This window comes from Dipodomys merriami, unplaced genomic scaffold, assembly GCF_024711535.1.
Source record: "Dipodomys merriami isolate MVZ:Mamm:240054 unplaced genomic scaffold, mDipMer1.0.p SCAF_8, whole genome shotgun sequence".
In the NCBI taxonomy this organism is placed as follows: domain Eukaryota; kingdom Metazoa; phylum Chordata; class Mammalia; order Rodentia; family Heteromyidae; genus Dipodomys; species Dipodomys merriami.
The window spans coordinates 48257180-48284492 of NW_027206401.1; the positions used below are offsets into that span (position 1 = coordinate 48257180).

Here is a 27313-nt window from a genome sequence, read left to right on the forward strand (position 1 = left end):
TTTGTGATCTTATGCCATTGTACAATTTGTTTCTTGTGAGTCAACAGAGTCTTTAGTTGAATAAAAATTGGATCTACTATTTTAGAGTGTGTGTGTGTGTTGCTGGAGAACAAACCATGGACCTTATGGGTGGTTGCTAGGCCAGCTGTCTGGCAGAGTAACTGTCCGTAATGACACTGTGATAATTTTTCCTTGGTTACTAAACCACAAAAAGGCAGTCCAAAACACACACACACACACACACACACACACACACACACACACACACACACACACACACACACACACACACACACACACACGAGATACCATGCTTCTGCAGGCTTCCGAATGATGGATAGCACTGAGCTCACATGGGGTGTATGCTTGCTGTGTTTGCAGCTCCCCTGCACCTGTGGGCTACCACAGGCCCGTGCGGTGATGCTGGACGGCAGCTACAGCGATGGCGAGGTGAATGAGCTGGGAAGCTACATGCCTGAGAATGGAGAGAAGCCTGACCGGATGATGGTGCAGCTGACTCTGGCCTCAGAGAGAAGCTCCCCACAGAGGAAAAGCTCAAGAAACAGCTACGTGAGCATGAGGATCAACACCCATGCCATTGATAAATACTCCAGGATCATTTTTCCAGCAGCGTACATCTTATTCAATTTAATATACTGGTCTGTTTTCTCATAGATGCCTGTAATTCTGAAGTCTCATATTCTTCCTGGTATGTACCAGAGAAATTACCTGTAGGATGAGGAAGAAAAAATGGTTTTAAAAAAATAACCCTATACCCTTCTGTATTTTTATTATCTCTTGTCTAGGTTTCCAAAGTGGCACTGACAAGACACTCTTTTGTGTATTGAGCACCTGTTGTATCTATAGCATTATACTAGGTGCTTCAGGAATACGTTACTATAGCAACCAATGCTGTTATTCAGATGTCCCCAGGGAAGAGCCGAATAACTGGGCTGTGGGTGCATTTGTTGTCCAACCTCTTTTAGATCTCATATGCTTATTCACATTAATGAATAATGAGTGTCTTTATAGTCTCTGAACCAGATGAAACTGGGCAGTCCCTAAAGCTCATCTTCATGAAATCAGCATGGCCCTACATTTTCACCAATAATGTGCATACGGTTTTATTTGCAAGCTGCAATTCAAAGGTTTCACCTCTCATAAGAGAAGCTCTTTCAATTGGTGAAATCTCTTCCGACTTTGCCAGATATTTCTTTCTGATAGTGAAACTTTGAAGACAGGATACATGTCTACATTTTGTCAGTTTTGTTATAGAGATGACTAGCCTACAAAACTGTGTTTAAGTCTTCCATGTTTTATCATCATGACTTCATCTATCTCTCCCTTGGAGCAGGTCTTCATTCAAAATGACATGCTTTTTCAGTAAGGTAATTTCATCACTGAGCAACTTAGGGAAAGCCTAATTTGTTCTGCATGACCATTTCAAGAAAATGTATAATCTGGGACTCCCTTTGAAATTCGTGAGTATAAGAAACATTCACAAAGTTCATTAAGAGAACAAAAACATCAAAAAGCAAAAGAAACAGGAAGCCATCACTGGACATCTGTCTGAATTTGTCCTCACTGAACCAGAAAACAGGTTTTCCTTCAGATTTTGAAGCCCCTGTGCCAGGCAGGAGATGCCCAGTGGCAATTGATTATCAGGGCATGCATGGGTTTGAATGTGATGTATTATTTTAGAACAGAGATGTTATTGCTGTGTATTTATAAACTATATAGAATAATTCCAACCAAACTGACCCAAACAACATTTGTCATACTTGAAATTTACTTTATTAAAGAGAATTCTATTCACAAAAATGTCTGTTTCATTTCAAAGTTAACTTGACTGATCATCAAAACTAAAATCATGAGAAAAATACCTGTAAACATAAATCCTAATTACAAGGCAAATTCCCTTTTTTTCTAGTAAAGACTTATCAAAATAAGTTTGTTTTGTTATTTTTCATTTTTAGTTAACTCCAATAGTAAACTTAACAGCAAAATGCCTAAGATGGTCAATTTAATAAAAAATAAAGGTTTATTTTAGCTCATTGTCTCTATCCAAGATGGCTTGGCCCTCTCATTTTGGCCTGTGAACCCAATCTGTAACTTCAACCAGCATGTGGAGGTATTCAGGAAACAAAAGGACAGGCAGAAAAGGACCTTAAAAACAGGACTCTCAGTAACTTCTACATGGGCCCTACTTCTTAAAGGTTCCACCACCGTGCAATGGTGCCACTGGCTGATGATCACATGAACTTTTAGTGCCTACTCTACACTCAAAACAGCAAATTTTTATTAATCAAATTAGCTTTATTGTCATTTTAGGGTAAGAAATTTGGGCTTTGTAAACTAATTTCTTAGCTTTTGTAAATTGTTGTTGTTGCTGTTTTGTTGATCATGGGGCTTAAACTCTAGGCCTGGGTGCTGTCCCTCAGCTCTTCAGCTCAAGGCTAGTGTTCGTGCTCTACCACTTGAGCCATAACACCACTTTCGGCTTTTTCTGTGATTGTAGTGCTGAGGAATCGAACTCAGGGCCTCATGCATGCAAGGCAAGCACTCCACCACTGAGCCATCTTCCCAGCCCAGCTTTTGTAATTTTTTTTTCTACTAGATCATTTGAATCCTTTTTTTGTCCAATCTTAACTCTCTGGAACAAAGATATTACACTTAAGCCAAAAGTTAGAAAGTGGCAGAAGGGTGCTGGGTATGGTTGGACAGGCCTGCAATCCCAGCACTAAGGATGCTGAGAAGGATCATGAATTAAAGGGCTAGCTTGGGTTACATTACATTAACCTATCCCCCCAGCTATCATTTAAAAAAGAAAAACGAAAAAAGTAAGCTGGGCACTGGTGGCTCACCTAGCTACTCAGGAGGTTGAGATCCTCAGATCATTGTTCAAAGAAAAGTCTGGGAGTCTCCTATCTCCAATAAACTACTCAGAAAAAGCCGGAAGTGGCCTGTGGCTTACGGACAGTGCCCAGGCCCAGAGTTCAAGCCCCAGGACCAGGATAAAAAAGAAAAAAAAGAAAAAAGAAAAAAAAGTGGCTGCCTGGTGCTGGTGGCTTACACCTACAATCCTAGCTACTCAGGAGGCTGAAAATCTGAGGAAGAAAGCTGGTCTGAGCAAGAAAGTCTGTGAGTCTCTTATTAACTACCAAAACAAGCCAAAACTGGAGCTGTGGCTCCAGTGGTAGAGCACTAGCCTTGAGCTGAAAAAACCTCAGGGCTTCAGATTAAAGCTCAGAAGGGGAAGTGGGGATGGGGAGGGTGGGATGGAGGAGCACAGGAGGTAGAGAGCAGGTCAGTGGCAATCTCAGAAATTGGGGAGCATAAATTCAAGTTTTCTTAGCAGAAAATACCTAGAGATAAAAAGCCAAGAGAATCAAGTCTACAGTATCCTCGGCACCTAGGGCTCTGGCACTCTGGCACACATGCGTGTGCGCACGCGCACATACACACACTGGACCTCTTAAAAATGACACCATCTTCCTAGGGTGGCACTCTGGCACACATGCGCACGAGTGCACGTGCGCACACACACACACACACACACACTGGCACACATGCACACACACACACACACTGGCACACATGCACACACACACACACTGGCACACATGCACACACACACTGGCACACATGCACACACACACACACACACACACACACACACACACACACACACACACACACACACACTGGACCTCTTAAAAATGACACCATCTTCCTAGGGTGGATTTTGTGATGTGGGATGAACCAAACTGTGGCTACAGATAACCATTCACCTCTGAGGAAGCATTATGGCTGAAAAATACTTTCATAGAAAAGTGCTGCATAACTGTCAGAGGGGAGTAGTGTGGATGCAAAAGCTTTAGATTGTGACTGAACCTGAAGTTCATTCCTTCAACAGTGGCACACCTCAGTGAACACTTGAGATTCTTTTTTTTTTTTTTGGTCAGTCGTGGGGCTTGAACTCTGGGCCTGGGCGCTGTCCCTCAGCTCTTCAGCTCAAGGCTAGTGCTCTACCACTTGAGCTACAGCGCCACTTCCAGTTTTCTGGTGGTTTATTGGAGATAGGAGTCTCACGGTCTCTCCTGCCCGGGCTGGCTTTCAACCGCAATCCTCAGATCTCAGCCTCCTGAGTAGCTAGGATTACAGGCGTGAGCCACCAGCGCCCGGCTCACACTTGAGATTCTCATATCCTACATATTAGAGGAATGTGTTAGTTCAGATGGCATGCCACAAGGTTCCTGTTCAGTCTTGAATTGGTGTCATTTACAGGCACTTAATTATTCATGGATTAAGGAATTTAAGAATATCTTGAATAAAGTGGAAAAATGTGAGGTTTTGGTTGCTTTTAATTCTCCTCATCTGAACAAAACAGTCAGGCAGGCATGGTGGTTTATACCTGTAATCCCAGCACTCAGGAGGTGCAGGCAGAGGATCATGAGTTTGAGGCCAGCCTAAGCTACAGAGCTACTGTCTCAAAAAAAAAAAAAAAAAAAAAAAAACCAACTAAATACAACCTTTAAAAGTAGCTTAAGTGGGCTGGGAAGGTGGCTCAGTGGTAGAGCACTGGCCTTGCATGCATGAGGCCCTGGGTTCGATTCCTTAGCACCACATAAGCAGAAAAAAAAAAGCCGGAAGTGGCGCTGTGGCTCAAGTGGTAGAGTGCTAGCCTTGAACTGAAAAGCTGAGGGACAGCACCCAGGCCCAGAGTTCAGGCCCCTCGACCGGACCCAAAAAAAAAAAGTAGCTTAAGCTAGTCACCAGTGGCTCATGGTTGTAATCCTATCTACTCAAGGATCTGAGGTTTGAAACCAGCCCCGACAGGGAAGTCTATGGGACTCTTATCTCTTATTAAACACTAAAAAGCTGGCAGTGGAGCTGTAGCTCAAGTACTAAGAGTGCTAGCCTTAGGAACAATGCCCAGGCTCTGAGTTCAAGCTTCACGACTAGCACCAAAGTAACTTAAGTTTGGCCTCTGAAAATTCAAATTTAATACTCTAACTCTGTATCTAACATTTACTATCGAAGACAGTCATTTTTCAGCTTCTGAGCCAAATAAAAAAAATGTTTAAAAGGACTTTTATTTGTCAGTTGTGGGGCTTGAACTCTGGGTGTGGGCACTGTCCCTCAGCTCTTCAGCTCAAGGCTAGCGTTTTACATGAATCATAATCCTCAGATCTTAGCCTCCTGAGTAGCTAAGATTACAGGCATGAGCCACTGGTACCTGGCAGTACTTAATTATTCTTTTTAAAAAAATCTTGAAAGCCAAATTCTTATCTCCAATTCACCACCAGAAAACCGGAAGTGGTGCTGTGGCTCAAATGGTAGAGCGCCCACCTTGAGCTGAAGAGCTCAGGGACAGCGCCCAGGCCCAGAGTTCAAGCCCTATGACCAACAACAACAAAAAATCTTGGAAGTCAAGCTGTATCTTCAAAGTGGTACAACACTAGTCTTGAGCAAAAGAACTCAGAGACAGTGCCCAAGCCCTGTGTTCAAGCCCCACGACCAACAACAAAAATCTCATCATAGGAAAAATATGTGGCATTTATATAGCAAGCCAACAGCTACAATCCTAATGGGTATCTGGGCTTTATCTTCATGTATTTTTATGTTACATTTAAAAATAAGGCAACTCAGGCTGGGAAGGTGGCTCAGTGGTAGAGCGCTAGCCTTGCATGCCTGAGGCCCTGGGTTCGATTGCTCAGCACCACATAAGCAAAAAGAAAAAAAGCAGGAAATGGCACTGTGGCTCAAGTGGTAGAGCGCTAGCCTTGAGCTGAAGAGCTGAGAGACAGTGCCCAGGCCCAGAGTTCAGGCCCCACAACCGGACCCCCCCCCCAAAAAAAAAGACAACTGTTATTAACCACACAGATGAACATTTTAAGTTTTTCACACTTTAATAGGTATCTATAAAGATATTACAAAAATGATTATAATTTGATGGTAGCAGAGACTGCTTATTCAAAGATATTAACTTACATATCAAAACTCATCACTCAGGTACATAATTGGGCTATAAAATGCTTGCTTCAGTAAGTACAAAAATAAGGAGTTCATCACACTTCACAGCCATATGAAGGTGCTAGCTGGCAGACAGGTAACACTTACAATGAAAATTTGATATTTTGAAGGTTAACCTGTGTAGGACACAGACATAGATTATGTAGGATATCTATACTAGAAATTTACGGTACAATTTATGTCAGAAACAGACTATCTAGGACATTCATGTTAGAAACGCATAAAACAAAAAATTATAAATGAAGCAGAGTTTTAACAAAAAAAAACCTTCATATCAATTTCTTCTATTGAAACAGACTAAAGTGAATCAGGTATTTTAAAACATTTTTAGTGGGGCTGGGAAGGTGGCTCAGTGGTAGAGCGCTTGCCTTGCATGCATGAGGCCCTGGGTTCAATTCCTCAGCACCACATAAGAAAAAAGCCAGAAGTGGCGCTGTGGCTCAAGTGGTAGAGTGCTAGCCTTGAGCTGAAGGGCTGAGGGACAGCGCTCAGGCCCAGAGTTCAGGCCCCACGACCAGACCCAAAAAATAAATAAATAAATAAATAAAAATAAAACATTTTAGGAAGACTTTATCATTTGTAAGATGGTAGCTAGCTTTCAGTTGTTTTCTGGGTTCTGATGTGGTTGAGAGAACTGGGTCCTGTGGGAACTCATCACTGTTATTTGGGTGCTGAGAAATATACTCCTCAGCAAATGTCATCCAACTCAAAACATGGTATTGTAACAGTGAAAACAGCAACAGAACTATAAAAAACACATTTGTGAGACTGTAAGAAATCACATGCCTTAAGTTTACACAAGTATTCATAAAAATATGAAATGTTTGGGTTTATCCTAAGTTTCCTATCTTATGAGAGCTACAAAGAGTTGTTAAAAGGGAAAAGTTTCCTGAAGAGCTCACATAAGGAGAACGTAAGACTAACAAGCAGTCCAAAAAGTTTTAAAGGTAAGCTAAATATCACTGTACACACTTACATAGCATGTATCAACTTAGTAGTTAATAGTAAGGGTTGAACAATTCAAATCTGAAATCCAAAATATTGTGACATGACACAAATGGAAGAGTTCATATGCCTGACCCCATGTGACAATCCACACTTAGGTACACTAAAAACACTGTATGGGGCTGGGAAAGTGGCTCAGTGGTAGAGCACTTGCCTTGCATGCATGAGGCCCTGGGTTCAATTCCTTAGCACCACATAAGCAGAAGAAAAAAAAAGCTGGAAGTGGCACTGTGGCTCAAGTGGGAGAGCGCTAGCCTTGAGCTGAAGAACTGAGGGACAGTGCCCAGGCCCAGAGTTCAGGCCCCACGACTGGACCACCCCCCCAAAAAAATAAAATAAAATAAAAAAATAAAAACACTGTAGAAAATTATCTCCAGGGTTGGTATACAAAGTGCAAATGAAGGATAAAGGAAAATGTTGGTTAAATCTAGGTTCTGCCGTAAGATATGCAAATTAATTTTTTAAATCCCAAACCAGAAATATTTCTGGGCCCAAGCATATCATGCCTCTAGCACAGGACTGTTTTATGCAGGTCTCATAGTCAAGCCTGCTTAAAATTAGCATGAGAAAAAACAACTATCTTTAGATTATATTTGTTAATCTTTAACACAAATGTAATATTTGAGGAAGTTGTTACTAAGTACATGAATAATAAAGGTGTGAAAAGCACATAATAAAAGCTTTCCTCAAGCAGGGCTACCTACACCACTACATAAGAATCTAATTCACCACATTAAAATCTTATCATTTTAAACTTTGAGCGCTTGTTTGGTGGTTCTAGCAGAGGAGCGCAGCTATCAGATACCTTTAACCGAAGACCAGGCTTCTTCGATTGAGGAAAGCCGTCTTCTTCAATTGAACGTGAAGCTTTGGGAGAAAGGGGTCGCCCACCTGGCCAGCCAGATTAGCCAAATCACCCTGGTGATCAAATGAGTTTAACAAATGTTGTAGCCAGCTCACCCTCATATCTATCATTTTAAACTTTGCGCTGAAGTCAGCAAAGGCTTAAAAAAAAAAAAGTCTGATGTTCTTGTACCTGAGGCAAAGTATCCCTTTTCTATTGCAAGTTGTACAAGAGATAGATATAACTACAAATTTTTTTGAACTTGTGATCACGATCTATCCACAAAGCTATCTTAAACTTTGATGATTCAAGCAAGTAAGCCGTATTTACTAAAAAAGTACTGCACAGCCACAGATAAGCTAATATTCTAGATACCTGAAACACCCATATATGAGTTGTGTGGTGTCAGTGCTGGGGACTGAACTCAGAGCCTGGACACCTTCCTGAGCTTTTATTGCTCAAGGCTAGCACTCTATCTACCACTTAAGCAACAGTTCCACTTCTGGCTTTTTTGGTTTTTAACTGGAGTTAAGATTCTCAGACTTACTGCCCTGGCTGGCTTTGAATGGTGATCCTCAGATCCCAGCCTCCCAAGCTGCTAGGAATATAGGCATGAGCCACCAGCACCCAGCTCATATGTGTGTATTTTATAAACACTGATTTCAAATATACAGTCTAGTGTGAGTCATGGGAGCAGGGGAATAGATATAGATATAAAATCACAGAATCTATTGACAAAAAAAAAATCATCAAACATACCAGAAGAAAAACTTAAGTTGTATCCTTCAAAAATAATACATAAAATCCTAAAATTAGAAGTCTTCCTGGTCTGTCAACTTTCTAAAAACAAGCATCCATCTTTTAAGAATGAAGAGCTACATCTGAGCACAATGGTACGAGTTTGTAATCCAGGGGGGAAGCTGAGGCAAGACGATGGAAAATTTAAGGTTAGTCTGGGCAACATAGCAAGGCACCATCTAAACAAACAAGCAATATATATTTAAATATAAACATATAATATATATATATATATATATATATGTATAAACAGAATCCTTATCTAAAAGGTTACAATGTTAACATAATCAGGCACTTCCTTCCTTTCTCTTTCTATTCCCAAATCCTTCAGCTCACAATTCAAAGACTAACCAACAATGATAATCTAAGCTAAGTCACTATAATAAATTTAGTACAGCCATTCAGGAAAACTTCTGAAGTATGAGGGTGAACTACAATAAAGACCGGCTTGAGCTGGTTCCTTCAGACATAGTAACTGACTCCTTATTTATGCACTTACTTACACTATTGTGATAAAGTTCAATTAACTCACTGGTATATAAAAACTAAAAAGGCAGAATTACACAGGAGAATCACAGTCTGGTCTTACACTATACTCATTATAAATAAAGAAACTTCTAAGCCAAAATATGTAATCAGATATTAGAAACAAACTTTCCTTAAACTTAGGACTTAAATTTTGAAACTGAGAAGACATTTACCACACAGTATCACAAAATCTACACTTCACAGGTATTAATTTCAGATGTCTAACTTATTAGATTTTACTCACACAGCATATAGATTTATAAAATATCATTACTGGTAATTCATATATCATCTAGTTTAAGAAATAGTATCATATACCAATTCCCAAAATAATACAATTCCATCAAGTATAGATCTGTAAACTTTTTCATTTCAGATATGAGTTAATATGTTTTTCCACATTCCGACCTGTCCTCACTTATAATCAAGTATTAAAAAATCTGACTCCTATGAAATTGAGAGAAGCATGTTTTCTTCTATTAAAAAGGTTAAATTTTAAAAATCACTTCTTAATGATTAATAAGCACTAAGATTTTTCATTCCACTGCATTTAAAAACTGTTCTTCTTGAAGTTTCAGTTTAAACTCCTCTCTGATTCTTTCTAGTAACTCTGGTTTAAAAATGATGTCCAGCGCAGTCATTGCCAGGGCTTTGGCCACACGCAAGGTGTAGAACTGAGCATCCTGCGATCCTAAAAGGAAGAAAAAATAAATTAGAATATCTCCATATGTACCAAGAATTTATTAATTCCTCAGTTTACCCCTTAATGAACTGCCTCTCCACTGCCCACCATAACCAAGTATTTTCTAGGTGATGTTAATGAAATGACAGGTTGAACTAGTTAGAAAAGTAGCTAATTAGTAGGGAGAGAGGGAATGTGAGGGGCAGACATCTAACAACATATACCTGCAGCTTCAGTGTATTGTTCAGTATGATTCAAAGCACTGGATCCAATGTAAAAATATGGATGAATTCCAGGAACCACAAAGGTAACATTTCCAAAGTCAGTAGATCCTTGAACACAAAGAAAAGCATACTTGGTTCAATACTTTTGAGTGATGAAATCAACCATAATTCTACACTTAGTTACAGTTCTGTGCCGTCAGAGCAAACATAAAGACTTCTTGGCCAGTCATCTTCTGTGCCATCAGAGCAAACATAAAGAGTTCTTGGCCAGTCATCCACATCCTCAGGCCCTCACTGACTCTCCTACCCCTCCAGTGTCCACACAGTGCTGACAAAGGTCTCCCCGGACCTGCCCTTGCTCACAGCTACTCCTACTGGTCCTCCTATAGCACTGCACTGTCACCCTCCCTTCTGTAAATTCTGATGGCCCCTTCCCTTCCTGTCTGTCTTGGAGGTATAGACTCCCTGATCTGACCTGACCACAAAATACTAGTTATTTGAGATTCAATTCCAGGCCCTACTTCTCATGTCATATTCTTTCTCAAGATTTTGGTCATTCGTATTATTTCAAATATCCACCAACTCAAAATTTATGCTTACTCTCATCTAAGCTTCATGTTTATACATCCAATTGCCAACCTGATTCTTGTTGTCTTCATGGTGGGTCAAATTGAACATGTCAAAGTTCCTGTTCTGCCCTACTCTATAACAATACCTCTCAAGTATCTTCGAATCCTAACATTTCTCAGCACCATCACCAGTATCTGTCCCAGGTCTACACTATCAGTTCTTCCTGCCTAAACGCCTTCAGTGATCTCTTAAAGGATTAAGCAACATCTATTGTGTTTGCCAAAATATTCCATCTTACCATGATCTGACATCAATCACTCTTTTAACCTACACTTTTTACACTTTTTTTTTAACCTACACTCTTTTTACACTACACTACCACTTCCTCTTTACCCCAGTTGATCTGCACATTCAATCTCCATGCTCTCTACCACTTAAGGGCTCTTCAGCTCAAGATGAGTGCTTTGCCACTTGAGTCACAGTGCCACTTCCAGCTTTCTGGTTAATTGTAGATAAGAGTTGCACAGACTCCCGACCAGGCTCAGCCTCCTGAGTAGCTATGATTACAGGCATGAGCCACTGGTGCCAGGCAGGAAATGGTATTTTAACTACCATTATGTCTAGCTTTCACATGGCCAACGGTAACATTTGGTGAATAAAGTACAGTAAAAACAAAGCCTTGTGCTCACTCAGGACAGTTGCTGAATGTTTGGCATGTGTCAAACACTGCACCAGGCAAAGTCAGACTACACAAGAATAAGTGGTAAGGCAATGAGGATATGTAACCAACAGCAGCCAACACTTCTCTGGAATTACCTTGGTCCAAACAAAATTCTAAATGCCTCGTACATATTTCCATTTACTTTTTTGTTCTGTTGTTTTGTTTTGTGACAGGGCCTCACTATGCAGCCTAGGCTGGCCTTAAACTTGAAATACTCCTGCCTCAGCCTCACAAGTGCTGTATGTACACCACGCCTGGTTTCTTCACTTACATTTTGAACAGTTCTCATTTTTACACAGTGGGAAACCAAAGCTTATAGATACCAAATAATGGCTCATAGCTAGCTAGTAGTCATGTGGTAAAGGCTAAGGCTCGACTCTGAAGCTCTGCAAAAATGTGCTGCTTCAGCCAGGCACCAGTGGCTCACGCCTATCATCCTAGCTACTGAGGAGGCTGAGATCTGAGGATAGTGGTTCAAAGCCAGCCTGGGCAGGAACGTCCTGAGACTCTTATCTCCAATTAACCACCAGAAATCCAGAAGTGGCGCTGTGGCTCAAGTGGGAGAGGGTTAGCCTTGAGCTGAAGAGCTAAGGAACAGTGCCAGGCCCAGAGTTCAAGACCCAGAACAAAAGGACAAAAAAAAAAAAAAAGTACTGCTTCTGAAAATACTAAGCATTTGGTTCTAGGATGGTTCCAGACATGAAATATGCAGTGATGGTACAGCAGTGAACAGGATGGAGAAAGGCTGGCTACATATTTTAACATCTTACTGAGCTAGGCCCTACAGTCTGCAAATGATACCTAAGGACAATCAATTTATTTCATTGTTTTTGTCTATTATATAAAACCCAACCCTGAGCAGGTCTGACTATGTGTCTTCCCTCATACAACTAGACTGTAGAAACATGCTAGGGTAAAATGCAGGACTATGAAGACTACCTTGACAACAAATTCATGGTCCATCTTTAGTCCTTAACTGAGTTACTAATGATGTTCAGAATAAACATACAACTTCTCTAATGTCCTGGTAGCTCTCTTTCAGCCTTCCAGTTGTGCTTGAGCTACAACATCTCCTAAGAGGCTATCTCAGAACTGCTGTTCCTCTTTCCAGAACACTCGTCTATATCTATTTCTTTCAAGGATTGCTTTAAAAAAAATATTTTCTTGGGCTGGGAAGGTGGCTCAGTGGGAGAGTGCTTGCCTCGCATGCATAAAGCCGTGTTCAATTCCTCAGCACCACATAAACAGAAAAAGCCAGAAGTGGTGCTGTGGCTCAAACAGTATACCACTAATCTTGATCTGAAGAGCTGAGGGACAGCACCCAGGCCCAGAGTTCAAGCTCCATGACCGACAAATAAATAAATAAATAAATAAATAAATAAATAAATAAATAAATTTCCCATGTTTACATCCACTGTTTTCCTTTAAACTTGTCTCACCAGTCATTGTAGTAGGTAGAAAAGTGAGATCTAGACATTTTGTCTCTCTAGGCTTTACTTATTTTCCATTAGACCAACTGAGTTTCTAATTGCTGGTCTGATGACTAGGTCATACTTACTTTATTCCATATTGGCAGCATCTGACATGACATATTCTCCTTCCCTTTAGGAATCCTCTACTGTCTTGGCTTCCATGACAACTAGATCCTAATTATCTGGCTTTCTCTGACTACAGTCTCCTTCAGATCCCTGCCTTTTCCATATCCTTAAATGCTGTTGATCAGTGTTTCACCTGTCTTCTCCCTCTATGTACTTGGACAACTAAATCAATGATAACTAATTCAATGACCTCCCATACACAGACAAATCCTTAATTTTCAAGCTACATATCTTTTGGGGTTCCAAAATCAACAGGTCTACTTAGAATTCCTTGATTTAGGGGCTGGGAGGGTGGCTCAGTGGTAGAGCACTTACCTTGCATGTATGAGGCCCTGGGTTTGATTCCTCAGCACCACATAAGCAGAAAAAAATGGAAGTGGCACTGTGGCTCAAGTGCTAGAGTGCTAGCCTTGAGCTGAATTGCTGAGGGACAGTGCCCAGGCCCAGAGTTCAGGCCCCACAACCAACAAAAAAAAAAAAAAAAAAAAAAAGAATTCCTTGATTTACTAAGCTAATACTATTTTATACCAACCCCACACAACTCTAAACTGCTTTTTCTCTTGAAGTCTTTATTCTCAGTGAATGACAATGACACCTTAGGGATGAAAAAGAACGTCAACATTTTATTTCAGCAGACAGATTTTTAACTTGAAAAATGTTATCATATTCTCATAAAAGGAAATGAAAAACCCCAAGTATAATTAAATTCTAAAAGCTATTTGTTACACTGTAGAATCTAAAAGTGTCCCAAAGATAACTAAGTACTTAGCAATCTGCTTATTATACGAATGAATTAAAACTCTTATTTCCTGTTTTAGTTGCTTAAAAGTTTAAATTAAGCTGGGCACCAGTGGCTCACGCCTGTAATCCTAGCTACTCAGGAGGCTGAGATGTGAGACTTGCAGCTCAAAGCCCAACTAGGGCAGGAAACTCCTTGAGACTCTTATCTCTAATAAACTACTCAAAAAAAGCTGGAAGTGGCGCTGTGCTCAAGTAGTCTTGAGCAGAAAGAGCAGTGCCCAGGCCAAGTTCAAGCCCCAGGACCAGCAAAAGAAAAAGAAAAAAAAAGTTAAAATTAAACAAATTTAAATACCACAACTATTTATAATATAAACCTAAAATATAATATAAACCTATGCTTAAAAATAAGTTTGCTAGTAAGATATTATATATTACATTGATTTCTATAATCATAAACTTTTGGAAGCTATCATTAAAACCTCCAAAATTGTTTGACCAAAGATGGCATTTTTCTTTCTTAAATAGTTCAATATATAAGAAATGAATTTAATTACCTGAAGGGCTATTCAGCATTGCATCTTCTGAAATGAACTCTATCCCCAGCTTTTCCCCATTCTCCATATAAGCTTTCCACAGGCTTTTATTAGGGAGGACATTGTAATAATCATGTGCCCCACCTTTTATTTCTACCTAATAAAAAAATTACAAAACAAATTTTGAAATAAAAACTTTAATTCACAAATTTAAAAGCAGTTAATTTTGTCTCTAGATACAAACTTTCTCAAATGTCTTACCTTACAGATATACTTTTAATACTAAGAGTTCCTAAAACTCTCTCGTTTTATGTTACATATGCACCAGACCATACAATGACACCAAGCTCCAGACTAGCCAGCAAGTGTCAAATTCAGTCACCTAGGTGACTGAGAGCTGTGGGAAGAACCTAGCAATTTCTATTCTGATGCTGGAGGTCTAAAACCACACTCTGAGGAACTCTGCTTGAGCTTTCAGTCTCCCAAATAAAGAAAAGATGTGTCAGAATGACACTATTGCCTGGCATGAAAAGGGACATTGAGAGAAATACTTAAATCTTCAGAGCAAAGGGATGGCAATAGTTCTCACTCATCAGTATAATCATCTGGAGATACCGAAGCAGTGTATGTGTATCTACTTAACACAGATTTACAAACTTAGTTTCGTTTAAGTCAAACTGGGCATTGTATCTCCAAACTGCCAGAAAAAGCTAATCATAAAATAGTACAGCATGCATTTCTTCTACTTTTGATAACATATAAGGTAGGGTCAATCTACCAGCAAATCAGTCACCAAAAAAACAAGAAACTATATAAAGATTTAAATCCAATAAGCCTCCTTTAAGGGAACATTGCACACTATAAAGTATTAGATAACGACAATAGTTTATGTTTGTGTTTTCTAAGTATTTACAGTTAAATACGTACAGGAATAGTCCCTGTAATGCCTATGTAAATTCACAATTTTACTAAATCTATACCTACCTTTGCTGGTAGGTACTGGCACAAGAAGGCTTGTTCTTTGCTCCTACATTTGTCCTTATCTAATCACTACAACACATCAGGAGCTTTTATATTCTAATTTTTGCTGCCTACATCTCCCCAAGTGCTTTCATCCTTTCCTTTACACACCTGAAAGTATGATCATCCTTCAAAGCTCAATTCAGGTGTAAAGTCTTCCATAAAACCTTCCTCTTCCTTCAGACCACTGTTTCCTTCCTCATATCCTTTCTGACACCACCCACCCTACTCTTAGAACAGTAAACACACACTGAGTATCACTGCCTCTATGAGACACTGCCACTATGTAAAGGACCTTTTCTCTGAAGGACAGAAAAAAAAAAGTAATAAATACACATGAAGGCCAGGCTCTAATAAACATTATCTCACTTAACCTCTCACAAGAACCCTGTGATAGGTTATATTATTACCCCCATTCTTCAAGGGAGAAAATGGAAGCCCAGAAATATTAAATAACACATCTAAAGCCTACCAAATTAGAAGTACAAGGCAAAAGACAGGCCAAGACCTGTCTTTCCAACTAAACTATGTGCAAGTTTCTTGCCCTGTACAATCCTAAAACTCATCCGACTTTAGAGCACGTTATAGTTTAAATCAATGAACTCTATATATATTTTAACTTCATTTCATCAAGTCCTAAGAATTTTATTACTATGTCACCAAAACAATAAAAAATTCTGCAAATTCTGTTATACTCTCTTCCAAAGGAACTAGATAAAACAATTCAAAAACTTCATCTACCAAAAGGGAAGAAGATAACTTGCAAAAAGCAGGGATTAATTCATCAAAATCTTTGGCTGAATTAAACAAAAAAAAGGCAGGGATTCTATGGCACAGTTGTACCCAACTTACTCTAACTGCTGTTAAGTATGAAGACCTGTAGACTTTCCTATTGCAAGCATAGTAAAATAGCGTTAGCTATTCAACCAACTCATTTAACGTATTCAAGACATCACTGTCAAAGCAAGCTTCTGAGACAGATCCCCAGCAGCAAACATGGCATTGTCCACCATTAACAAATGGGAGACACACGTTGGCTTCAGATCTAACAATATAAGCAGCCCCAGTCCACATATAAAACTCTGATTATAATTAACTCTGAAAAGTTCTTACTGTGCACCCTGTAGCCAAAGCTGCAGCTCTGAAGCAATCTTCTGCCTTTTTGGTCAAAACCTGAAGTTCTTTCATTGAGGGTGCACGGAAGTAATAGAGTAATTCAGAATAAGAGGGAATGATATTGGGTTTTACACCACCATTTTTTATTATACCTATAAAAAGAACCAAATTATTGAAATTAAGCTTGTGGTCATTTTTTTAACTTAATACTCCTATAGTTTGAACATTTTTTTTTTTTGTCAGTCCTGGGGCTTGAACTCTAGGCCAGGGCTTGACCCTCACTCAGCTCTTCAGCTCAAGGCTAGCACTCTACCACTTGAGCCACAGCACCACTTCCAGTTTTCTGGTGGTTAATTCGAGTCAAGAGTCTCATGGACTTTCCTGCCCAGGCTGAACTGCCTCCTGAGTAGCTAGGATTACAGGCCTGAGCCACTGGCACCCAGCTCCCTGAACATTTTAAGTCACATTTAGTTATGGGAAAATACCAAATGCATATCAAAGAACACTAAGTACTAAAAACCTCCAAAACATATATTTTTTTCTAACTATACAGAATAAAGTTTCATCTAGTCAAAGTAATAAAATGATACACAAAATCTAATTTCATATGATCTACTTTAAAATATTGTGTTCCTTTTAAAGAACTCAAGGGGAAAAATTGATAAAAGGAACAATTACAAACTGACTTCAACTTATAAAAAAATCAAGCAAAGAATAGATATTGAACAATTTCCTAAATCATAAGGACATAAACTAAAAAAGAAATGTGTGCTCTTAAGACAACGCTTTATTAGTATTTACATTATAGCACTGGTACATATAATTTTTTTTAAACAGTCAGGATTTAACAACCCTCGAGTAGGGATAGCCCTACTCACTGTGTTCTGTAACAGTAGAAACATAGGTAGTGAATCAAGATTAGAGGTGGCCCTGGGCAAAAATGTAAGATCTGGGCTGAGAATGTGGCTTAATGGTAGAGTGCTCACCTAGCATGCATGAAGTCCAGAGTACAATTCCTCAGTACCACATAGACCGAAAAATTCAGACGTGGTACTATGGCTCAATTGGTAGAGTGCTAGCCTTAAGCAAAAAGAAGCCCAGGGACAGTGCCCAGGTCCTGAGTTCTAGCCCCAGGACTGGCCAAAAAAAAATAAAAAGATCCAAAAAACTCAACTTAAACAAAAAGTGATAAGGATGTGGCTCAAGTTGTAAATCATCTGCTACCAAACACAAAGGCCCTAAGTTAAAAACCTCGGTACTGCTTAAGAAAAAAAAAAAAAAGGCCAGACACTGATGGCTCATGCCTGTTGACCTAGAAGGCAAAAGTCTGAAGTTTCAAACCAGCCTGGTAGAAAAATCCTTGAGACTTAATTTCGAATTAAGAAGCAAATTGCCAGACTGCAGGTGTGGATGAAGTGGTAGAGCATTAGCTGTGAGCGAGTAAGCCAAGGGAAGCATAAGGCCTCAAGGTCAAGCTCTGATATTAGCACCAAAAAAATAAGAGAGACAATTATGTACCAGGTTCAGAGGTTTAAGCCTGTAACCTTTCTACTTGGGAGGCAGAAATTGTAGAACCACGACTCAGCTCTAGTCTGGGCAAAAAGTAAATTCACCAATACTGGTACAGTGGCCACATGTTTATCATCTCAGCTTTAAGGCAAGCACAATGGCTAGTTACGGGGGTATAGGCTTGTCATCCTAGTGACGTGGGAAGCACAAACAGGAGGACCACAGTCCAGGCTGGCCCAGACATAAAACAAGACTCTATCTCAAAAGTAACCAAAGGGCTGGCAGAGAGGCTCAGGTGGTAAAATGTCTCAAGTAGATCAGCCCAGATCTCAGCCCAAATCTTACATTTTTGCTGGCACTCTACTGAGTGCCAGCTTAGCAAGTGTGAAGTCCCAGGTTCAAACCCACTACCACTCAAGAGCCAAAACCTTGTATTTCTTACTAAAATATGACACCGTTTATGCCTCTTGGCATAGATACATATATTTTTAACCAGTCCTGGGTCTTGAACTCAAGGCTTGGACACTGTCCCTGAGCTTCCTTTATTCAAGGCCAGCACTACCACTTGAGCCATAGTGCCACTTCTGGCTTTTTCTGTTTATGTGGTACTGAGGAATTGAACCCAGGGCTTCATGCATGCTAGGCAAGCACTACCACTAAACCAAATTCCAGCCCGATTGGTATATTATTCTGTTAAATCAATTTCTGAAAAATCTTTTAAAATTTTAAAATATCCATATATAGCATATATTATTTTTTCAATCCTTTTTTTAAAAAAAAGTCAAATAGTTACATTGTGTTGAAATATGTCATCATGTTATGGAAAATATTAAACAGTACTACCATGAACTCTCCATGTTGGTTTCATTTGATGCCGTAACACCGACAGATTGTTATAGGCAAGAACAGCAGCATCCAAGGCATTGACTCCTTCCCAGGGGTAAGCAGCAGCATGAGACGCTTTCCCATAATATTTCACAGTCACACTAGGAGGCAAACAATTATTGAAAACTACTTTTTCTGAAGTCTAATAATTAACTAAATATTACTCCAAACTAATTCACAGAGCTGTGGATACAGCTCAGAGGTAGAATTACCTTGCCTAACATGCACAAGGCATCACAAGAAACTTCTAAGATTTTAGGATAATTATTTTATATATATATATGTATGTTACAGCATATATTATATATCATTCATGATATATACTTGTATATATTATATACATAAATGCATATGATACATAATCTATATATTAGCACCATTATCTTGAAACTAGAATTTCATCAAAACTGTCAATATTACAACATGGAAAAGAAATCCTACATGAAAATAGCTTTGGTACCATTTCTTCCAAGTTCAAATCTACATAACTAAAGAACAGTAAACTATTAAAGGAAAAAATGCAAGTGGCTGTTTTACGTTAGCAATAGTAGTTTTCCTTAATTAGCATATTTTAAACAAATTAGTAAGAAATTATTTTCAAGGTAAACTTCAGTTGCTTTTTTTTTTTTTTGGTCAGTCGTGGGGCTTGAACTCTGGGCCTGGGTGCTGTCCTTGAGCTCTTCAGCTCAAGGCAAGTGCTCTACCACTTGAGCCACAGCACCACTTCCAGTTTTCTGGTGGTTAATTGGAGAAGCACCACTTCCAGTTTTCTGGAGGTTAATTGGAGATAGAGAGTCTCATGGACTTTCCTGCTCAGGCTGGCTTTGAACCATGATCCTCGAATCTCAGCCTTCTGAGTAGCTAGGATTACGAGCATGAGCCACCAGAGCCTAGCTGTTTAGTTTTTTAAAAGCAAATATTAATAACCCTAAGGTGCTGGTGGCTCATGCCTGTAATCATCACTACTCAGGAGGCTGAGATCTGAGTATCACTATTCAAACCCAGGCAGGACAGTGAAGTCCCTGAGACTCTTCTCTCCAATTAACTACCGAAAAAACTGGAAGTGCAGCTGTGGCTCAAGTGATAGATCACCAGCCTTGAGCACAAAAGCTCAGAGACAGTGCTCAGGCCTTGACTGAGTTCAAGACCATCACACACAAAAAAACACAACAACACACATACACATATACACACACCAACTAGAACAATATATTGAGCTAAATTCTTGAGAAGAAAAATCTTCCTTCAAAGTTTAATTTAGGAAAGAAAAATATAATTTAGAGCTGGATGTGGTGGTGCAAGCTGTAATCTCAGCATGAGGGAAGCTAAGGCAGGAAGATCTTAAGTTTGAGGCCAACCAGAAAAATACCTTATGCAGGTAATTACTTAGGTAATTCATCCAAATAGTATTAAAAGGATAAGCCAGACACTAAGAAGAGGACTGAGCCAAGAAAGCTGATCAAGACTAAAAAGCTTAAGTTTAACTCTTGTAGGCTGGGAAGCCTGTGGACAACTACAGTTCCCTGCCAGAGGAATTAGCAAGCATTTCTAATCCTTAATGTTTTCCAGAGCTATTCAAGTGTTATTATATTACCTCTGAAACCAAAGTTAAGTCTTCCAATTTTCACAATGCCAATTCCTAGTGATGACAATAAAGATACCAAACAGCTAAAATGCTCAACCTCTAAAATCAAAATCCTGGTGATAAATGGGACCTGAATACAATCAACTGCTGGGACAGTTCTGCTATTACTACCAAGTGCCAGGCTATACAGCGAAAATCACTTAAGTAGCTGGGCAGTGTAGACTAGGAGCTACTAACCAGACAATGATGATGGTTAAAATTTCTCTAAGGTCCGCTCCTAGATGGCAAGCAGACTCCTCCCTCCTCGTGACCAAGTAAGTCTCTACCCAGTACCTGCGTTCCTAGGCCACTGGCACACGTGAAGGTCACATCCGCAACCACTGAGGTCACATCTAGATCTGATGTGGCCACACATTTCTTCCACCTCCCACCTCCCTTTACCTGGCCACACCTACCATAGATAAGGCATGGCCTGGTGCCAGACTGCCCCTTTTCCAGCTTCGTGGAGCACTGGCCTAGTGCCAGCTAGTGCGTTGAATAAACCTATCCCTTACCTGCATACCACTTGTGTGGTGGTGTTCTTACAGAGCAACCTCTTTAAATACCTAACAATTTCCAGTGTGAAAATTCAAGCCACTTCAATGATACAAGCTTATAGGTACCAAAAAAGTGAGCTTTCGGCAACAGGCAAATCTGAGAAGTATAGGTTGAAAATTTTCAATAAATACGCAGCTGCTCAGGTTCTATATTCTCTTTTTAGGGCATAATCTAGACTCTCTGCAAAGAACCAAACTAAAATAAATGAAACAGAGAAGTATACTGTCTTCCCAAAACGAATAAAACTGTTCTCTACTAATATCAATTACAAAGAGACCTCCTCATCAAAAGATAGATGTGGGGGGGGGGGTAGTTGTGGAGATGGGAGGGAAGGGATGATAGGGGAAAAACAAAGGAGGAGGCAACAATGCTTGATAAGAAATGTACTCATACCTTGCTCATGTAATTGCAACCCCTCTGTACAGTACTTTCACGATAAAAAACGTATTTTAAAAAAAGGTGTTTTCCAGAAACTCTCAGAGTTCAAACATCACATGAGCCCAGTGGGCTGGTGGCTCACACCCGTAATCCTAGCTACTCAAGAGGCTGAAATATGAGGATTACAATAAAAAGCCAGCCTGGATAGGAAAGTCCATCAGACTTGATATCCAATTAACCATCAAAAGATGGAAGCAGAGCTGTGTTCAAGTGGTAGAGCACTAGCCCTGAGGAGGAAAAAAAAAGCTCAGGGACAGAACCCAGGCCCTAAACGAGCACATGCATGCATATACACACACATATCATATAGAACATGAATGTTTACACGCTGTTTGTCATTCTTATGCTTTTTAAACACTCTTTTAATAGTTCAATTATAAACACCCAATTAGAAGGGGCTTGGCCCAACACCATTCTACGTAAATAAAGATATTATATAATTATCTTTCAGTTTAATTTTTGCTTTAGTTGGTAAGGGGAAAGGGTCTCAGGTGGCTAAGGCTGCTCGGAACTCATGGACCAAGTGATGTTACCTCAGCCTCCCAAGTAGCTTGAACTATGGTGGGATGGGGAAGGGTGATGCCACTGCACTATTCTTCCTCCTGAATGATGGGATTACAGGCAAACACCAACACACTCAGCTCAGTTTAGTTTTTTTTTTTTTCTTGTTTTTCAGTTAACTTTTTTTTTTTATTGAAAAGATACTATACAGAGGGTTACAGTTACATGAGTGAAGTAATGAGTACACTTCCTCTTGAACATTGTTACCCCCTCCATTGTTTTCCCCCTACCATCCCTTCCCTCCTTCCCTTCCCCGAGGTTCTTTTTTTTTTTATTGTGATTAAGTGATTACATAATTTCCGGAATTTCACAGTATTGTGGAATAATAATGCTCATTTAAAGTCACAAGTTCATTCTAACTTTCCTGGAGCAAATTGTCTATCACAGTCTGTAACATATAACGGTGTTCACATGTTATATACCATATATGTGATCAGCAGCATGGGGATATTTAGTAGTGGTTCAACCAGATGAGTGGGAGTTCTTTGTTTCTTAAGTCCTGTTAGTTTTGTCATATCACCTAACATTTTGGATTTAGCATCCGCTTATCAGGGAGACCATGTACCGTTTGTCTCTTCGTTCTTGGCTTACCTCACTCAACATGATTCCTTATAGCTCCATCCATTTCCCTGCAAATGCCATTATTTTGTCATTTCTAATGGCTGCATAATATTCCATTGTGTATAGATACCACAATTTTTGGATCCATTCATCTGTGGTGGGGCATCTGGGTTGTTTCCATATCCTAGCTATTGTGAACAGTGCTGCAATAAATATGGAGGTGTACGTGTCCTTGTATATTGGTTCCTGTTGTTCAGGGTAGATGCCTAGAAGTGGTATGACTGGGTCGTAAGGGAAGTCAATCTTTAGCTTTCTAAGGACCCTCCAGACTGCTTTCCAAAGTGGTTGTATAAGTGTACATTCCCACCAGCAGTGTAATAGGGTTCCTCTTTCTCCACATCCCCTCCAGCATTTGTCGTTGGCTGATTTGTGGATGTGGGACATTCTGACTGGGGTAAGGTGGTATCTCAGGGTTGTCTTTATTTGCCTTTCCTTCACCACCAGGGATGATGAACATTTCCTCATGTGTTTCTTTGCCATTTTTATTTCTTCATTTGAGAAGTCCCTCTTTAGTTCCCTTGCCCATTTAGTAATTGGTTTGTTAGGTTTGGGAGGGTCAGTTTAGTTCTTAAATGTATAAATGTGGAGTATTAGTCCCTGGCTTAGATATAAAAATTATCTACATCTGTTTTCCTTGATTTCAAGTCTTCCAACAGAATTACTTACTCATGTTCAGCCACATCCAGTAGATAAGCAGCATCCTCTTGGGATGGATGGGCCATAAAGACAACATCAAGGTCTTTAAAAGCGCCTGCTTCAATTAAATCAATTTTGCCACCACCATCTTCTTCTGCAGGGGTACCCAGGACAATTATCTACAAGGAAATATCTATGTCAGAGCCAAAGAACAATAACAAGTCCTAGTAGGAAAAATGTTAAACAGGTTCTCTTACATATGCGTTCACAACCTACATTTAAGTCTTGAACTATGGACAGAGGTTTTATATATGGAAATTTTTGCAATGAACATAAATATACAATGCTAAATTAATCACAAAATTTAATTTACATTGGTATATTAATTTGGTGCAAAGTATATACAGAGATAGGACAGGAAGCTTCCTCAAATATTTATAATAACTATATTTAATGACAAAGCTGAAAAAAGTTGACTACTGCATACTTAGTACTTCAAACTTCATTAGGAGGTATTTGTTAAAGCTTCTCCATGGCTAAGCCTTTTTCACAATTGTATATAATGTAAATAATCTTTACTGGTAAGGAACTTTGAATAATTTGTTAGGTCTCCTCACAACAACCCTGTGAGGTAGGTGAGTGACAGGTTGTGATTTTAGGGAGATGGTTCTGGGGAGTTCAGTGAAGTGGCTTGCCCCATGTCCCAGAGGTAATCTTCAGGCAAAGCTGGGGTTATCTCAGATGGATGGCCTGAGCTTCAGACCTCAATTCTGACTCAATTCGGATTCAATTCTGTGCTACTTTCTTTAAAAGTCTTAACTCAGTAGAAGACACTGTGTTGAAAAGAACTATGACTTTGCAGGGGGGAGTAGGGAGGTGGGAAGGAAAAGGATCATAGGGGAAAAACAAAGGAGGGGGCAACAATGCTTGATATGAAATGTACTTATTACCTTACTCATGTAACTATAACCCTTTGTACAGTATCTTTACAATAAAAAATATATTTAAAAAGTTAACTCAATCCTTTATGGAGAGCATTAAACAAATCTTAATAACCATGGTTAAAAATGGCCAACTAGTACACAAACTTACTAATTCGATTCCACCAGTTCAACCAGGCAGATTTATTGGTCATCAAACACCTAATTAAACAAAAGAAAACTTTACAGAATAAACATTTCACATTGATATTTAAGGTTAACTTCTTCAAACAGTTTTTAAAAGGAAAAGAAAAATTACCAACTAATATGCTTTCATGGTAATATATTGGAGCACAATGAAACAAGCGTGAAAAGTTTTCGTTTGCCAAAAGGCCATTTTCAGGTAAGACAAGTAAGTTAACTTTGCTGAGAACTATTTGAAATTAGAAGTTGGTGTCTCTTTTCAAACCATCTTTCTCTAGAGTTAAAAAGCTCCCAAACTCTTATATTAAGCTGCTCTTAATCTTTGGCTCACAAGATGTTTGGTTTATGAAATCTTGTCTCAGATTACGCAAACCTGGTTAAAGCTCCACCGCTTCAGGGTCCAGTGCAAAGATTAAAGGATGTGCCCCAGCCCAAAGAAAACAAAACCTAACCAAACACAAATGCAAGTCCCCAGAGGCAGAGGAGAGAAGCTAGCTTAAAGAAAAAAAAAAAGACTCAAGAGAAGAAACTGTTGTGATAAAACAAAGAGGTTACTGAGGTGGGAAAAATGGGCTAAAGAGTGTTAAAATAAAACACTGTCTTCTCCTTAACCTGAATGATGACGAATGAATCTTAGCTCAGAGAATGAAGCGTATCTGGAAAGACAGTAACACAAGATTATGACAAACATAAACATCCCCCAGTGTAACGCCTGGAGATCATGTCTTTCAAGTTGTGACATGAAAAATTAAGACTTCACGATAGATCCACCTATCTAGTATGCATGCGTTCGTTTCTGCCTTATTAATTTTGTACATTTCTAGAGGTCTGGGGGTCCTAAAGACGAAAAGCTGCCTATCCAAACACCAAGAAACATCCAAAAGGTTTTTGTGTTTAGCCTACAGATGAAGTGCTGTAGGATTTCCTGTCCCAACAAAAACAAAAGAAGCGAACAAAAATAACCCAACTTTCTCCAGAGATCGCACAACCCGGCCAGCCAACTGCAGTTGCCTCATAGTTACCAAAAATAACTGGTAAGGAAAACCAAGCTTGGCTCTACATTCTCGGCTACGGTACAGTGAGGTGCAGGGCGTCGCTAGTCCAGACGGATCCGGACCCCGTCCAGCCTTGGGGCAGGCAGAGGCGAGGGCCGTGCACAGAGCACGGTCCCTGGTGGCCGCCCGCCCGCCCGCCCGCCCGCCCGGCCGGGACGGAGGTGCGCGGCCGCCCCGGCCCCGCTCACCTTCACGGGCGGAGGCGGCCCGGACAGGCCCTCCAGGGCGCCCCGCAGGCCCAGCGCGGCCGCCGCGCCGACCTCGGCGATGAGGTTGTGGCCGCACGCGTGGCCGATGTCCGGCAGCGCGTCGTACTCGCAGAGGAAGCCCAGGTGCAGCGCGCGCGGCGCGGCGGCCGGCCCGCGGGGCCCCGGCGGCGCCCACTCGGCGCGGAAGGCCGTCGGCAGCTGGAAGTGCGGCTGCACCGCCCAGGAGGCGGCCGGCGGCTCCCGCTCGAAGAAGCGGGTCAGCACGTCGTGGGCCCGGTGCTCCTCGTACGCCAGCTCTGGCTCGCTCCAGATGGCGCGGCTCAGGGCCCCCAGCCGCTCGGCTGCCTCGTCGATGCGCTCGGCCGCGCGCAGCTTTAGCAGTTCCAGCAGCTCCACCTCGGAGTGGCCGTCGCACAGGCCCCCCTCCACGGGCCGCTCCTCTCCCGGCCTCATGCTGCCCGGAGCGCCGCTGTCCGCTCACACGCCTGTGAGCGCCCGTGGCTGCGCACTGCGCCTGCGCCTGCGCACCGAGGCCGCCGGCCCCGGGCTCCTCCCCAGGCCCCGCTCCCACAGCTCCGCGAGTAGTACTCCGCGGCTGGCGGGGCGGGGCGTGGGACGAGCCTGGGGATTGGATGGATGCGTGTGCGTGCTCCAAAGACTGTTAACTTTCCCATATTGTTAATTTCCCAAAGCAGCCAAAACGAATAACTTTGAAAAATACCTTATGACTGTTTTTTTTTCCTAGAAAAAGAAGTAAAAAAGTGAAAAGGTTTTAGTTCCTAAAAGATGGTGTCAATCCACATCGTGAACCAAAAACACTGGCCTATTCGCCCAAATACACGTAAGTATTCAGTGCTGCCCTACTTTTTCCTCCTGATGTATTATGTAAAAGCTGCCACAATTCTATGCATTTTGTTTTTCTTTTCACATAAAAATCAACGTCTTACTTAAAGAGAAGCTTCTCTGAAGAAGAAAGAAGGATGGCCAATAGACACATGAAGAAATGTTCAACATCCCTAGCCATAAAAGAAATGCAAATCAAAACAACATTGAGATATCACCTCACTCCAGTTAGAACAGCAAAAATCAAGAACTCTAACAACAACAGATGCTGGAGGGGATGTGGACAGAAAGGAACCTTACTTCATTGTTGGTGGGAATGTAAACTTGTTCAACCACTTTGGAAAGCAGTATGGAGGTTCCTCAAAAGACTTCACATAGATCTCCCCTATGATCCAGCAATCCCACTTTTGGGCATTTACCCAAATGTTTACAAACAAGACCACACTAAAGCTACCAGCACAACTATGTTTATTGCAGCATTATTTACCATAGCTAAGACATGGAACCAACCCAGATGCCCCTCAGTAGATGAATGGATCAAGAAAATGTGGTATATATACACAATGGAATTCTATGCCTCCATCAGAAAGAATGACATTTCCCCATTTGTTAGGAAATGGAAAGGTTTGGAAAAAATTATATTAAGTGAAGTAAGCCAGGCCCAAAGAAGCATAGGTCCCATGGTTTCCCTTATTTGCAATATCTAGTATAGGTATGAGTCAAGCGGAAAAGTCAGATAATGTGATGTTAGGAAAATGAACCCTTAAATATGTATTTTAATGTTTTCGTTTCTTTCATGCATGTGTTTCTAACGCATTTATAAGATTATTTCTT

General features: G+C 40.5%; 2 protein-coding genes across 4 annotated transcripts in view; one reads left to right on the forward strand and one right to left on the reverse strand.

Annotated features, from left to right (window-relative positions):
* The window catches only part of Gabrr1 (gamma-aminobutyric acid type A receptor subunit rho1), a 33421-nt gene extending 32737 nt beyond the window's left edge, over positions 1-684 (forward strand). Inside the window, exon 10 of the mRNA XM_070010741.1 lies at positions 382-684. Coding sequence (XP_069866842.1) covers positions 382-675 — 294 coding nt within the window. The 3' untranslated portion in view covers positions 676-684. The remainder of the gene's footprint in view (positions 1-381) is intronic.
* On the reverse strand, positions 585-26142 carry Pm20d2 (peptidase M20 domain containing 2). Of its 3 annotated transcripts, XR_011369392.1 has the most exons (8): positions 25616-26142; positions 23279-23427; positions 18769-18911; positions 16414-16568; positions 14302-14437; positions 10118-10225; positions 8645-9902; positions 585-729 (listed from the first exon to the last, which is right to left on the reverse strand). XR_011369392.1 is itself a non-coding variant. In XM_070010742.1 (7 exons), exons 1-7 carry the CDS (start codon positions 26087-26089, stop codon positions 9748-9750), a joined length of 1320 nt encoding a protein of 439 aa, XP_069866843.1. In that variant the 5' UTR covers positions 26090-26142; the 3' UTR covers positions 5890-9747. The 3 variants fall into 3 exon arrangements, 2 of the variants coding, with proteins under 2 accessions (XP_069866843.1, XP_069866844.1); XM_070010742.1 differs by lacking the exon at positions 585-729 and having other exon boundaries at positions 5890-9902; XM_070010743.1 differs by lacking the exons at positions 585-729; positions 16414-16568 and having other exon boundaries at positions 5890-9902; positions 14302-14433.
* Positions 26143-27313: the final 1171 nt, after the last annotated feature.